Here is a 15,976-nt window from a genome sequence, read left to right on the forward strand (position 1 = left end):
CAAAAAAAATACCTAACCCAAATCTGAATATGCCTCTGGAACTAATTTTCATTCACTGGAAATGCAAGGTACAGAAGAATATGTTAAGTGCCACCCTGGAGACATACTCATCAAAATCTGAAATCTAGAAAAGTCTATGGGAAAAACAAGCCAGTTTCTCCAACAAGTAAGTAGCAAAGAGGAAAAAAAAGAAGAGGGAAGGCGAACCTATACACTAGAGTAAAGTTATGTCAATCAGTTGCAACATACGGCCCTTCTCTTTATGCTGTTTCAACAAAACAAACTTGAAAAAGATTATTAGACAATGGGGGAAATCTGAATAGTATTTATTTGATAATACATGTTATTATTAGTTATTTTAGATGTTCACATCGTATTATACTTGTATCTGATGACTCCTTATCTTTTAGAGTAACTGATGAAATATGTTGGAGCTTTGAATCAGTCCACGGCAACTGGCATAAGAACGAGTGGAACTGTGGAGGAAAGAAGAATGGTGATGAAGGGGAAGCTGCTGAAGCCAGGGGATGGCAGATGGAGTTTAAGTACACTTTCTTCTTAGTCTATGTTTGAAATTTTCCACGTTAAAACGACATGAATAAAATTAGAGGTTGGAAGAGATGAACTGGAAGTCTCCTTCCAGCTCTTAAATTCTATGATATTAACTAAAATAAACCTAAAAGAAAATTAATCTATCCCCACCTAACACATCCCCAATTTTAGTCATTAAAATCATTTTATTAATGAAGTGTTTTTAATGAGCATCTGGAAATTAGTAATGAAAGAACAGCCAGGAAAATTTACTCTCTTAAAAAATAAGATTAATGAGCAAAATGCCCTTCCAGATATTTAAAAGTCTTATGAAACTAATATTAATTAAATCAGGCACTAGCGGGAAAAAAAAAAAAAAAAAAAAAGACAAGCAAATGAAGGGAATATTGAGAAAGATTTTGAAGTGAGCAAAAAAAAAAAAAAAAAAGATTAGTCTCCTGTCTAACTCACCTGTCTCAGTTAACCCTGTCATTTAGTATCTTTGAGCAATTTTACAGCTTTGTGAGTTACAGAAAACTTATATTAATACAGAATTATTCCTGTCCATTAAAATGCAAATTAGTTATATCTGCCTGGACTGCAACTCCTTTCTCCGTAGATCAGTTTTTGCATTTATTTGTATGTTCATTTCAGTGTTCCTTTATGGCATATAAACACATCTCTCTCTGAATTCTCCCTTCTCCAGCTGTTAACATCTTACTGGTTCCCTCCAATTTGTTTGGAGGGAACCAGTAATTGCCCAAATAAATAAAAGAATTTAGGATATGATACAGGTAGGTGGGAGGATCCTCAAGCCCAGGAGCTGGAGAATACAGCAAGCTATGATTGTACCACTACACTCCAGCCTGGGCAACAGGGCAAGACTCTGTCTCAATTAAGAAAAAAAAATTAGTGGAAAGGATAAGATTATTCACTAAATGGTACTGAAATAATAATGAACAGATAACATTTAGGGAACATTAACTTGTACCAATCGGCATATTAAATGTTTATATTCAAATACAACCTGGCTGGGCACGGTGGCTCACGCCTATAATCCTAGCACTTTGGGAGCCTGAGGTGGGTGGATCACCCAAAGTCAGGAGTTCAAGACCAGCCTGGCCAACATGGCGAAATCCCATCTCTACTAAAAATACAAAAACTAGCCGGGCATGGTGGTGGATACCTGTAATCCCAGCTACACAGGAGGCTGAGGCAGGAGAATCAGTTAAACCCGGGAGATGGAGGTTGCAGTGAGCCAAGACCTCACCACTGCATTCCAGCCTGGGCAACAGAGCAATACTCTATCTCAAAATTTAAAAAAATAACAATAACATAACCCATTTCAAGAAAAAGAAGGGCAGAGAGAGGATGAGTAACTTTTCCAAGATCATATACCTGTAACAGAAGAAATCAAGATTCAAACCCAGTCAGTCTCACACCAAAGATTTTATAATCTTGAATAGTCAAAAGACATAAATAATTCATTTGGATCCATAACTCACTCCTTGCTCAAAAATAAATTCTACATAAATAAAAAATGAGAACTAAGTACTGAAAGAACTAGACAATGTAAGTGTATATTTCCACGATCTAAGTGGAGAATTTACTTAAAAAACAAACAAACAAAAATCTTCTTGGCTGTCAGCTCTCAAAAAAAAAAAAAAGAAATCCAGAAGCCAGAAGGATAAAATTGATAACCTTAATTAAACACAAACAAAAAACGACTAAAAGGCTAACAGAACATCAGAAATAAATTCAAACAAAAATTACGTGAACAATAGTTTACTGTATGTATGACAGAAAGATTAATTTCCAGAAAATGCTTTTCAATAAATGCATTTTAAAGAGTAACCTAATATGCAAAACAAACAATGGTCACTGAAAAACATTAATGAGAAATAGTAATTAAATCAGATCTGCAAAGGGCAGCTCATGCAATCTTGTGTTGCACTGGTGTGCAATTTAGAAATCTCTCTAAAGTTTTTAAAAATACCTAATTCTTCGACCCAGCAATTCAACTCCAGGAATTTATAATCTCAGATTTACTTGTCCGAAATTTGTACAAGGATGTTCACTATAACATTATTTATAAAGGTTAAAAGAAAAAAAAAGCCACCTGAAAGCAGCTGAAACGTCTATAGGGAACAAATGAAAAAATTATGATATGTCTATATAATTAAATAAATAAATATAAATACGTCTATATAATTAAATATTATTTATTAAAAACATACAATGAATATACACATGCTAAAGTGCAAAGATGTACAAGTTATATCATAAATAAAAATAGCAAGTTGAAGAATAGTGTAAAAAACGAAAACAAAAAACATATAGGTGCATACATACGAAAAAAGACCTTTGAAAAGAAAACAAAAAAAAAGGGACATGAATATAGATCTACAGAAAACAAACGGAGACTGGGCAAAAAGGGGAAAACTTTGTAACTTTTTTTTTTTTAAGATGAGAGTCTTGCTCTGTCGCCCAGGCTGAAGTGCAATGGCACAATCTCGGCTCACTGCAACCTCCACCTCCCGGGTTCAAGCGATTCTCCTGCCTCCACCTCCCGAGTAGCTGGGATTACAGGCATCCGCCACCACGCCAGGCTAATTTTTGTATTTTTAGTAGAAACAGGGTCTCACCATGTTGGTCAGGCTGGTCTCAAACTCCTGACCTCAGGCGATCAGCCCACCTCAGCCTCCCAAAGTGTTGGGATTATAGGCCTGAGTCACCAGGCCCAACTGAAACTTTATGTTTCACTGACTTCAGCTTAAATAATTTTTAACAACAAAGCAAATACTATTTGCCTAAAACAAACATTTAAGCCCTTCATATGTGGAAAAAATGCACTATTTATTGCAGAATATGTATTAAATATGTATTATGTAGCTAAATATGTAATACCTACTGCATAACAGGTACTACAGTATGGTCTAAACTGGGGTTGCAAAGATTAAAACAGAATGCAAATCCCACAACCTGAGGACAATTATTGTAATATATGGGTATCAGAAAATACAAAGCTAAAAAGAATGTTTTTTAAGCTTTCAGAGAAAAGGCAAGGTTTGCCACAAGTGAACAAGATTCAGAACTGACAAAAATATATCAAGAACTGGAAACAAGTATACAAAATATATCAAAAGACAGGAATAAGTACATTAACATGAGAACCCAAAACTATTTTTATAAAGAAACATATGAAGAAAACCTTGGGATTTTAAAGCCAAACAATTACATCAATTAAAAAACACGTGCTATAAATACAACTGTTTCCATTCTCCCTTTTCGGTCACAGCATTGAGAACTTTATTGAATATCTATCTTCTCCTAAAAAGATCACCAATGAGTAAATGCAGTGGTTTGGCAGAAGAATGGCTGGGGAGGAGGAGGCTGGTGGAAAGCCCTGTCTGTAGCTTTTGCTGGTTTCCATGGCATAACTACTTTCCACCATGGATGATTTCAAGGTACCAACAATTTAACAATCAGCTCATAAATTTCTAAGCACTCAATAATCAACTCTTAGAAGTTACCATAGGCCAGCTCCAGCATACCACTTGGTCTTTGGCATATGTAAATACTGGCATAAGGGGTCCCCTTTAAAAAAAAAAAAGTATGACATATCTACATTAATATGCACAAGTCATAAATGTATAACTCAATAAATTTCCAAAAGTAAATTAATTTGGCTTTGCAAAAGAAAACTGCCTATGTTTTTTTGTTGTTGTTGTTGTTTTTGAGACAGGGTCTCACTCTCCCCCAGGCTGGAGTGCAGCAGCACAATCGCAGCTCACTGCAGCCTCAACCTTCTGGGCTTAGGCAAGCCTCCCACCTCAGCCTCCCCAGTAACTAGGACCACAGGCGCACACCACCATGCCCAGCTAATTCTTTTTTTTTTTGTACAGATGGAGGAGTCTCCTTATGTTGCCCAGGCTGGTCTCCAACTCCTGGGCTTAAGCAATCCTCCCACACCTTGGTGCCCCAAATTATTGGGATTACAGGTATGAGCCACTGTTCCCAGTCTAAAATTTTCCATTCCATTAATATATAAAAATACTTCCGATCTTAGAGAAAAAAGTCTGAAGGAAAAATAAAAGTTTTCCTAAATATAAAAAGTATTTTCAGGAATTTCTCACTACAATACTGAAATCACCTATCCTTTAATCAGAAGTGCCTTGAAAAGTTTAAAGATGTGATCTGTCTTTTCTCTGTCTCCTAGAGAATTTTTAAAACTTTTCTTAAGCACGACTCACTGCTCCTCCTGCTGGAAACAAAGGCAAATCTATCTCCAGAAAGTAAACGCAAGCCCCTGAATAAAGACCTTTCTTTTCTATCATAGAAAATGAGAACTAAAGTAACCACCTGATTATAAGACCTAACATGGTCTATATGACAAAGCACAGAAAATCAATACCAAAATGGTCCTGAACAAAAGTATATTCACAAAAAAGGAAATACACTCTCGTGGTCGAGCAGTCACAGCCATGAGCTACATTTACAACAGGAGTTAACAATTTCACAGTATTACACACTACTCTCTGGGAAACACTACGGACCACATTCTCTACCTTCCCACCTGTGGACAGTGGATGAGTATCCACTCTGGATTCCAATCCCTCTCCTCCAGTCTCACCCATCTGCCAATGGTGATTCCAGCATCAATTACTCCCTCTCTACCTGGCCATTCATATCAGCATACAAAGGAACTCTCTATCATCTTCTATTAAAATGTGTTTAAATCAGCTTTATTGAGGTATAATATACATGCAATGAAATAATCCATCTTAAGTATACAGTACAGAGTTGCGTCAAGGTATACAGCTAAATGCCACATTCTACTATCCAGAAAGTTCCCTCGTGTCCCCCCACAATCAATTCCACTCCTTCATTTCCAGATCCAGGTAACATCTGATCTATTTTCTGTCATGACCGATATATCTGGCCTGCTACAGAATCCCACAGAAATGGAATCAGCCAGCATGTTCTCTAGTCTGTCTGGCTTCTCTCCCTCCACACTTTTGAGATTCTTCCCTGTCGTATCACAAGTGCATCCTTTTTACAGCTGAGTGGTCCAGAGAAAGAATAATTCTAACTTTATCACAGAAGAAAGGAGAATAGATAAAAACAGCAAGTTCTGAAGTAAAGAGGAGGGACAGAGAATTAACACAAGCTCCCTTCCACGTCCTGATAAAACAAGACCTGAATGATCTAAGGTAGGCTTAAGGAGAGTAAAAAAATAGTTTAAATAATTAACCAGGACAGTATACAACTAGGAATCTTCTATAAAGAAGAGAAGAAGCGAAGAAGCAAGCCGTCTAGAAAGCAGTTTGGAAGTATGTATTAAGAGCTTTAAACATGTGATATCCTTATACATAGCAATCTCACTTCTAAGATTATGTCCTAGGACAACAGCTGTGGAAACCGTGCACAGATGTAACTATAAAGGCATGTACTACAGTATTATCTAAAATAAGTAGAAATAAGAACAACCTACTGCCAGATGTGGTGGTTCATGCCAATAATCCCAGCACCTCGGGAGGCCGAGGCAGGCAGATCACGTGAAGTCAGGAGTTCAAGACCAGCCTGGCCAATGTGCTGAAACCCCGTCTCTACCAAAAATACAAAAATTATCTGGGCATGGTGGTACACACCTGGAATCCCGCTTATTTGGGTGGCCAAGACAGGAGAATTGACTGAACCCAGGAGGCAGAGTTTGCAGTGAGTCAAGACTGTGCCACTGTGCTCCAGCCTGGGCGACAGAACAAGGTTCTGTCTAAAAACACAAAAACAACCTAAATGGCCAACTACAGGGATTTGGACAAATAAACAGGAAACTCTTTACTTGAAATGTTATGTTGGCTTCTTTTTTTTTTTTTTTCTGAGACAAGGGTCTCACTCCATCACCCGGGATGAAGTGCAGTGGGGCAATCATGGCTCACCACAGCCTCAACCTCCTGGGCTCAAGTGACCCTCCCACCTCAGCCTCCCAAGCAGCTGGGTCTATAGCGTGTGCCACCATGCTCAGTTAATTTTTGTAGTTTTTGCCAAGACGGGGTTTCACCATGTTGCCCAGGGTGATCTGAAATTCCTGGGCTCAAGCGATCCTCCCACCTTGGCCTCCCAAAGAAGTGGGGTTACAGGTGTGAGGCACCGTGCCCAGCCTATGTTGGCATTTATTTTAAAAGACATTTACAATGTATTATTTATTTATTCATTCAGCAAATATTTGCTAAGTGCCTACCATATACATAGAACTATGGACACAACAGTCAACATTTCTGCCCTCCTAGAGCTTACATTCTGAATAAAAAATGGGAACCTGCAAACGGAAGGCACAGAAAGGCTCCACTTTTAATAGATACCTATGTGCACTGTCTATGTCTGTGTGCATGTATCTGATGTCATTTGCCTAGAAAATTAACCAGAATTTGTTTAAGTCATTGACTCTGGATGGTAGGAATAAGGACACAGTTTTCCCTTATCTAAATTTTCTAACTGTTCTCATATATGGATACATTATTTACATAATTTTTTTAAAGCTTTTAAAAAAGAATTCTCATAGAGGACTTGACTGAGTTAGAAAATCTGTCCATTCTCTTTTACCTGAGATCGGGAAATCTCCCTCCCTTACCTCATCATCAGGAGGCTCCTCAGAGGCCAACTTGAGCACTGTCTTGCACTGATCCACAAAGGTGCTTGCAATCAACTCAGCATGCCGCAAAAACACAGGGATGTCATCCGTGGTGAGTGGCTCATCACTCGTTATCTTGGCTATCATAAGGTCTAACAGTGTAACTCTGTAAAACATAAAGGATTTCTGCATGAATCTATAAGACTTAAATTATACAATGCTAAAAATACCTAGGAAAGCAACTTTAAGGGAATATTATTATTTTAAATTCCTTACCTTGCTTATCATGTCTAGCTAGGAAAAACATGAATAAAGTTAATCTTCATCAATCACCTATTTTTTAAATTCTTAGTTTCTTTGACGTGTCTTGGCCACAGAAACTAGAATTGCTTAATGCACCTTTTATGTCTATTACTTTCAACGTGAAAATAATTCAACATTTTAGAAATGCTCAGTTTTTTTGTATGAATACATCTACAATACAAGGAACAGCAAAGTGAAATGGGCTAACATTTATTCACTATTTTCTACAGAGCTAAGCATTTTACACATGTTGTATCATTTAATCCTCACAAAAACTCCATGAGGCAGGTACTGTCATTAGTTTCACATTAAAAGTGGGTAAATAAGGCTTGGTGAGGTTAATTCACTTTTCCAGTGTCACAAAACCACTGAGAGTCTAAGCTAGGATTCAATCTGTGCCCTGAGCCTGGTGCTTTAACCACTCATTTGATAGTCTTTATTGTGAAACTTTACTATTTGTTTTAGTTTACAAAAACACAAATCTGAAGACCAAGACTGTGCCATTTTTACATCAATATATAAATTACCAAATAAATATTTCTTTTCAACCATCTCTTTCCTTCTCCTAGGAAAAATGAATCACACATAGGTCAATCTGTCTAGCATATATCAATTAGGATATTTGATCAAAATTATATTTTGATTTGGGATTATATGTATAATTCTCATTTCTACAGAAGAAAGGGTATGAATATCTAAGCTGCTTATTAGCAAATAAGGGTAAGTACACTCAAATTAGGCATGGAACATTTCTTACCAAGAGAAAAATTTAAATTATTTACTGCTTCAAGTAAGAAATAAAACTATACCAAACGCTTCCTGTACTGTGGCCAAATGATGGGAAATATCATCAGTCTGGAAAAATCACCTACAGACCTTAATAATTTTCAAAACTCCTAAAACCTCAGATTTCTTGTGGCAATAATTAATTCAAAATAAAACAAATACACAGTCCACTCAGTTGAGCACAGTATTAGAGAATTTCTGTTTTCCCTTACTTATATATAATCTTTAAAAATAAATTGAGGCTAAAAGTTCTAAAGCTTGAAATAAAAACTCAACAGTCATCAGAATAGAACCTCTTGAAAGTACAAAAATGCACAGCACCTATGAAACACAATGGAGAACACAAAATATCCAGGTAACAATCAACTGGATGGAACAGTACCTCACATCTCAGTATAAACGTTGAATATAAATCATATAAATGCTTCACTTAAAAAGATACACATTGGCAGAATGGATTAAAAAAAAAAAATTACAAACCAAATATCTGCTGTCTTTAAGAGACTCACCTGAAACATAAGGAGTCTTACAGAATCAAACTAAAGGTGGTGGAAAAAGATATTTCATGCAAATGGAAACCAAAAGTGAGCAGAATAGCTCTTCTTATGTAATATAAAAGAGACTTTAAAGCAACCAGTAAAAAACGACAAAGAAGGTCATTATATGATGATAAAAGTATCGATCTAACAGAAGATATTACAATCCTAAATATATATGCACCTAACTCTGAAGCTCCCAGATTCACAAAACAATTACTAGACCTAAGAAAAGATAGACTACATGACAGGCCACAAAGCGAGTCTCAATAAATTTTTTCAAAATCAAAATATATTGGCCGGGTGTGGTGGCTCACACCTGAAATCCCAGCACTTTGGGAGGCCAAGAAGGGCAGAGCACCTGAGATCAGGCATTCAAGACCAGCCTGGCCAACATGGTGAAACCCCATCTCTATTAAAAATATAAAAACAACTAGCCAGCCGTGGTGGCAGGGGCCTGTAATTCAGCTACTCAGGAGGCTGAGGCAAGAGAATTGCTTGAACCCAGGAGGCAGAGGTTGCAGTAAGCCAAGATCGTGCCACTGTACCCCAGCCTGGGGCGACACAGCAAGACTCAGTCTCAAATAAATAGATAGATAGATAGATAGATCGATAGATAGAACTATATCAAGTATCTTCTCAGACCACAATAGAATAAAACTAGAAATCAATTCCAAAAGGAACCCTCAAAACTATACAAATACATGGAAATTAAACAAGCTGCTCCTACATGATTTGGGGGTTAACAATGAAATCAAGACAGACATTTAAAAGTTCTTCGAAATAAATGATAGCAGAGATACAAGTTATCAAAACTTCTGGGATACAGCAAAAGCAGTGCTAAAAGGAAAGTTTATAGTGCTAAATGCCTACATCAAAGTCTGAAAGATCACAAACTGACAATCTAACATCATACCTCAAAGAACTAGAGAAACAAGAACCAACTAGGCCAGGTGTGGTGGCTTACACCTGTAATCCCAGCACTTTGGGAGGCAGAGGCAGGAGGACTGCTTAGTCCAAAAGTTTGAGACAAGCCTGGGCAACATGGTGAAATACTGTCTCTACAAAATATTAAAAAATTAGTTAGGCATGGTGGTGCATGACTATAGTCCCAGCTACTTGGGAGGCTGAGATGGGAGGATCACTTCAGCCGAGGAAGGTCAAGGCTGCAGTGATCGTGTCACCGCACACAAGCCTGGGTGACAGAGCACAACCCTGTCTCAAGAAGAACAAGCCAAACCCAAAGCTAGCAAAAGAAAAGAAATAACAAAGATCAGAGCAGAACTAAATGAAATTGAAACAAAAGATCAAAATACAAAATATAAAAGTTGGTTCTTTAAAAAGATAAATAAAATCGATAGATCATTAGCTAGATTAACCAAGAAGACAGAAAATTCAATTAGCTCAATTAGAAATAGAAATGGAGACATTATGGCTGGCACCACAGAAATACGAAAGACCATTTAAGACACTATGAACACCTCTGTGCAAACAAACAAGAAAATTTAGAGGAAATGAACAAACCTCTGGAAACATACAACCCTCCTAGCTTGAATCAGAAAGAAATAGCAGGTCTGAACAGACCAGTAACAACCAGTGAGACTGAATCGATAATAACAAAAATTGCCAAAACACAAAAAGACTAGGGCCAGATGGATACATGGCCAAACTCCACCAGACATTCAAAGAATTGGCATCAATCATACTGAAACTATTCCAAAAGGTTAAGAAAGAGAGAATCCCACCTAACTCTTACCTATGAAGCCAGTATCATTCTGATACCAAAAGCAGGCAAGGACATAACAAAAAACTACAGACCAATATCCCTGATGAACATCAGATGCAAAAATCCTCAACAAAATACTAGAAAACTGAATCCATCAGCACAGCAAAAAGATAATTCATCATGACCAAGTGGGTTTCATCTTAGGATGCAGGGATGGTTCAACATACCCAAGTAAATGTGATTCATCACATAAACAGAATTAAAAACAAAAACCATATGATCATCTCAATAGACACAGAAAAAACATTCAACAAAATCCAGCATCCCTTTATGATAGAAATTTAGGCATAGAAAGAAAATACCTCAAAATAATAAAAGCCACACATGACAAACCCATAGGCAACTTCATACTTAATGGGGAAAAGATGAAAGCATTGCCCCTAAGAAGTGGAACAAGACAAAGATGTCCACTTTCACCACTTCTATTCAGTATAGCACTGGAAGTTCTAGCCAGAACAATCAGGAAAGAGAAATAAACAAAGGGCATCTAAATTGGAAAAGAGGAAGGCAAACTATCTCTGTCTGCCAATGATATGATCATATACCTAGAAAACCCTAAAGACTTTACCAAAAGGCTCCTAGATTTGATCAATGAATTCAATAAAGTCTCAGGTAACAAAATCAATGTACACAAATCAGTAGCACTGCTATACATCAACAACCACTAAGCTGAGCAATCAAGAACACAGTCCCTTTTAAAATGGCTGCAAAAAAAAAAAAAAAAAAAAAAAAAAAAAAAAAAAAAAATCAAATGCCTGGGAATATACTTAATCAAGAAGATGAAAGCTCTCTACAAGGAAAACTATAAAACATGGCTGAAAGAAATCACAGATGACACAAACAAATGGAAATACATCCCATGCTCATGGATTAGAAGAACCAATACTATTAAAATGACCATATGCCCAAAGCAATATATAGATTCAATGCAATTCCTATGAAAACACCAACATCATTTTTCATACCATTAGAAAAAAATAATCCTAAAATTCATATGGAACCAAAAAAGAGCCCGAATAGCCAAAGCAATCTTAAGCAAAAAGAACAATTCTAAGGCATCACATCACCCCAACTTCAAATTATACTACAAGGCTATAGTAACCAAAACAGGATTGTACTGATACAAAGCTAGATATACAGACCAACAGAACAGAATAAAGAAACCAGAAATAAGGCCAAATACTTACAATCAACTGACCTTCCATAAAAGCATGCAAAAACAGAAATTGGGGAAAGAACCTCCTATTCAATAAATGGTTCTGGGAAAACTAAATAGCCACAGGCAGAAAAATGAAACTAGATCTCTCACCATATACAAAAATCAACTTGAGATGGATCGAAGATTTAAATCTAAGACCAGAAACCATAAAAATTCCAGGAGAAAACCTAGGAAAAACTTTATGACGTTGCCAAAGGCAAAGCATTTATTACAAAGATCCCAAAAGCAAATGGAACAAAAACTAAATAAATGAGACCTAGTCTCATTTATTGCTTCTGCACAGCAGAAGAAATAATCATCAGAGTAAACAACCAACAGAATGGGAGAAAACATTTGCAACTATGCATCTGACAAAGAACCAATATCCACAATCTACAAGGAACTCAAGCAAATCAGTAAGAAAAAAACAAACAATTCCATCAAAGAGTGAGCAGATGACATGAATGGACATTTCTCAAGAGAAGATCTACAAATGGCCAACGAACATGAAAAAATGCTCAACATCACTAATCATCAGGAAAATGCAAATTAAAACCACAATGAGATGCCACTTTACCCTGCCAGAATTGCCATTATTAAAAAGTCAAAAAAAACAACAGATGTTGCCATGGATGTAGTGAAAAAATGAACACACATACAATGCTGGGGGGAATGTAAAATAGTACAACCTTTATGGAAAACAGTATGGGGACTTCTCAAAAAACCAAAAGTAGAACTACCATTCAGTCCAGCAATCCCACTGCTGGATATCTACCCAAAGGAAAAGACACCTGCATGCATATGTTTATCACAGAACAATTCACAATTGCAAAGATATAGAACCAACCTAAGTACCCATCAACTGATGAATGAACAAAGAAAATGTGATATATATATACAATGGAATACTACTCAGCCATTAAAAAGAATGAAATAATGTCTTATGCAGTAACTTGGATGGAGCTGGAAGTCCTTTTTTTTTTTTTTTTTTTTCCCAGAGACAAGGTCTCACTCTATCACCTAGGCTGGAGTGCAGTAGCGTGATCTCAGCTCGCTGCAACCTCCACCTCCCAGGTTCAAGCGATTCTCATGCCTTAGCCTCCCTGAGTAGCTGGGATTACAGGCATGCGCCACCACATCTGGCTAATTTTTGTATCTCCAGTAGAGACGGGTTTTCTCCATGTTGGCCAGGCTAGTCTCAAACTCTTGGTCTCAAGTGATCTGACTTCCTCTGCCTCCCAAAGTGCTGGGATTACAGGTATGTGCCACCACGCCCAGTTGGAGGCCATTATTCTAAGTGAAGAACTCAGAAATGGAAAAATCAAATACCATATGTTCTCACTTATAAGTGGGAGCTAAGCTATGGGTACACAAAGGCGTACAGAGTAATAAAATGGACACTGGAGACTCAGAAGGCGGGGAGTTAGGAGGAGGGTAAGGATTAAAAACTACATATCAGGTATAATATACACTACTCAGGTGACAGATGCACTAAAATCGCCGACTTCACCACTATACAACTCATCCATGTAACCAAAAACCATTTGTACCCCTAAAAGCTACTGAAATGTTATGTCTATATAAAATAGATAGCCTATCTATCTATCTATCTATATATATATATCTATCACAAGTAGATCTATCTACATATATATACACATATATATACACACACACACACATGATTTTCAAGGAATGCTAAGAAAGAGGCCACCTATTCCGTGTGGCCCAAATGCCTGCTCTAAATATATTCCTTTTAAATTGGATTACATAATGTAGCAGTTATTGCTAAGTATAAGAAGTCAGGATCCCTGGCTTCAGGGAATTTGGCACCTAGTTCACTATTACTTGAATAGGTAATGAAATAGAAGAAAATAATTGTATCAGATTTGTGAGTGTTAAGGTATCCACAGATAGTGATGTGGAGAAATTAGAAAGAAAACAGATGGGTTACAACTGAAGAAAAGAACCAAACAATAGTACAGATCCTGAATTAGGGGCAGATCCCAAACAGGCAGTCCTGAGTGAGGATAGGAAGGGTGGGCCCCCAGGTGGTGGAAATCAAAGCTGTTCAGCAGCAACAGGAGACTCCGGTGTCCAAGTGGATGAAGTGCAGGGAGATCTGCAAGTGCTAAAGGGAAGTGGAAGCACATGCTGCCTTCCTTACACAATGACACACAGGCCAGCCTCCTCTGGCTCAACTTCTCCCTGGCCCAGCAGATGCCGCCTATATAATACAGCTTTATTATACTGTTATAAGATGAGAGAGCTAACAATGTGGATACTGAGTGATTTCAAAGGAAAGAAGGGGGCAACGTCAGAAATGAATCTTTAAAATATAAAAGCACAAACTAAGTTTGAATATCATTTCAGAATAGACTATCCTTCATTAAATGATCCTACTTACATTAAGTCATCTGCCATTTAAACCTTCTAATGGTTCCCGCTGTTAAGGAATGAGTCGAAAAGCTCTTTGGTGTGGCATACGGGTCTCCCCACCACACTCCACCCAACCCTCTCTCTCTTCCTTGAAAATATAAAAGAATACAAGCGGTCTAACAAATGCTAGTTACTCATTGACTTACTCGCTGTGGTGTGAAGGATGCAAAAGTAGGAAAGACCCAGCTAGAGGGGTTAGAGGCTAGCTGTCTAGAATTATTACACATTGGTGTGAAAGTCTTGCTCCCTTAACCCAGAAATCATCACTCAGGCTGCTTTGACTTCACCAGACACACCCCTCCAAGCAGAGCCATGCTGCCATAATTTTGCCTCTCAATCACTGGCTGTCGTTAGCGTTCTATTTCTAAGTCTCTCCTGATTAAATACAGTACTTACATAGTCTTCCTTAAAATTATGATTCCTGTTTTTTGTTTGTTTGTTTTTCATGTGACAAAGTCTCGCTCTGTTTCCCAGGCTGGAGTGCAGTGGAGCAATCTCAGCACACTGCAATCTCCACCTCCCGGGTTAAAGTGATTCTCCTGGCTCAGCCTCCGAGTAGCTGGAACCATAGTCCTCAGAACTCCAATTTGGAAAATGTCAAGAATAATACCTATTTCACAGCATTTGTGAGGATTAAGTGACAAGGGCTACGTGGTGCTTTCTATACGTAACACTGATGCTACCTGGAGAAAACGGCAAGGTCATCAGCATAGAAGTAGCAGTTGTTATACTTGTAGTTGCAGTAATAGTAGTAATAGCACGGAAGCAGAAATAGCAATAGCTCACGTTATAGATTAAGGTATTTGCCCTGGGTTACAGAGGTACTGAGGTGGTATTTGAACTCTTTCTGATGCCAAAGTCAATTATCCTGCAACACGTTTACGGGGGTGATCATTACATGCCAGGCACCGAGAGTTTTATACATATTTCAATCAGTTGTCACAACAATTTCATGGGGTAGCTACTATTACTATCCTCATTAACCTATCCAAAGTAGTAAGTGGCAGCACTAGCATCTGTCCTTCACTACGATGCTGTACATACACATTATAAACCTGAAAACTACACAAGCTGTTTACCATGACCAGCTAGTCCAATTTGTTAATATTCACTCCAATTCACCTGGAAAGGAGACTAGACAAGTATGGAAATGTAGGCTCTCATTTTTGCTGAAACATGTCATGTGAATTGGTAAGAGTCTATATCCAAAATGTCCCCACCAAGTAATCTGCACAAACAGACTACCAGCCTCTGGGTGAAGATGTCAACTAATTTTGACAACAATGAAAAGAACTAGCACAAGAAAAAAGCTTAAGAATTTACACAGCACTTTCACTCTTGTACATAAAAATGCATGGTTATTCTTCTCACGGTGAGGACAGGGACTGTGTCTCTGTAACGTTCACATGCACTCACTTGCCCTCTCACGTCCCACCATGGGATAACACAGCAAGAAAGCCCTCACCAAATGCTAGTGCCATGTTCTTGGACTTCCCAGCCTCAGACTGTTAGAAATACATTTCTTTTCTTTATAAATTGGCCACTCTCCAGTACTCTGTTATGGCAGCAGAAAACAGATTAAGACAGTGGATGCACCATTTACATTCCCAACAGTGGGAAATAAACAGTGCACAAGGGTTTCAATTTCTCCATATCCTTGTCCAAACTTCTTCTTTTCAGTTTGTTGATAGTAGCCATCCTAATGGGTATCAAGTGGTATCTCACTGTAGTTTATTGTTAATCAGTACAGAGTTTCTGACATACAA

The 15,976-nt window shown here is 37.7% G+C and overlaps 1 protein-coding gene across 1 annotated transcript in view; it reads right to left on the reverse strand.

The window, feature by feature from the left end:
- ATXN10 (ataxin 10) overlaps positions 1-15,976 on the reverse strand; it is a 176,355-nt gene that overhangs the window by 110,805 nt on the left and 49,574 nt on the right. Inside the window, exon 7 of the mRNA XM_007976081.3 lies at positions 7,163-7,328. Coding sequence (XP_007974272.1) covers positions 7,163-7,328 — 166 coding nt within the window. The remainder of the gene's footprint in view (positions 1-7,162; positions 7,329-15,976) is intronic.

This window comes from Chlorocebus sabaeus, chromosome 19, assembly GCF_047675955.1.
Source record: "Chlorocebus sabaeus isolate Y175 chromosome 19, mChlSab1.0.hap1, whole genome shotgun sequence".
In the NCBI taxonomy this organism is placed as follows: Eukaryota; Metazoa; Chordata; class Mammalia; order Primates; family Cercopithecidae; genus Chlorocebus; species Chlorocebus sabaeus.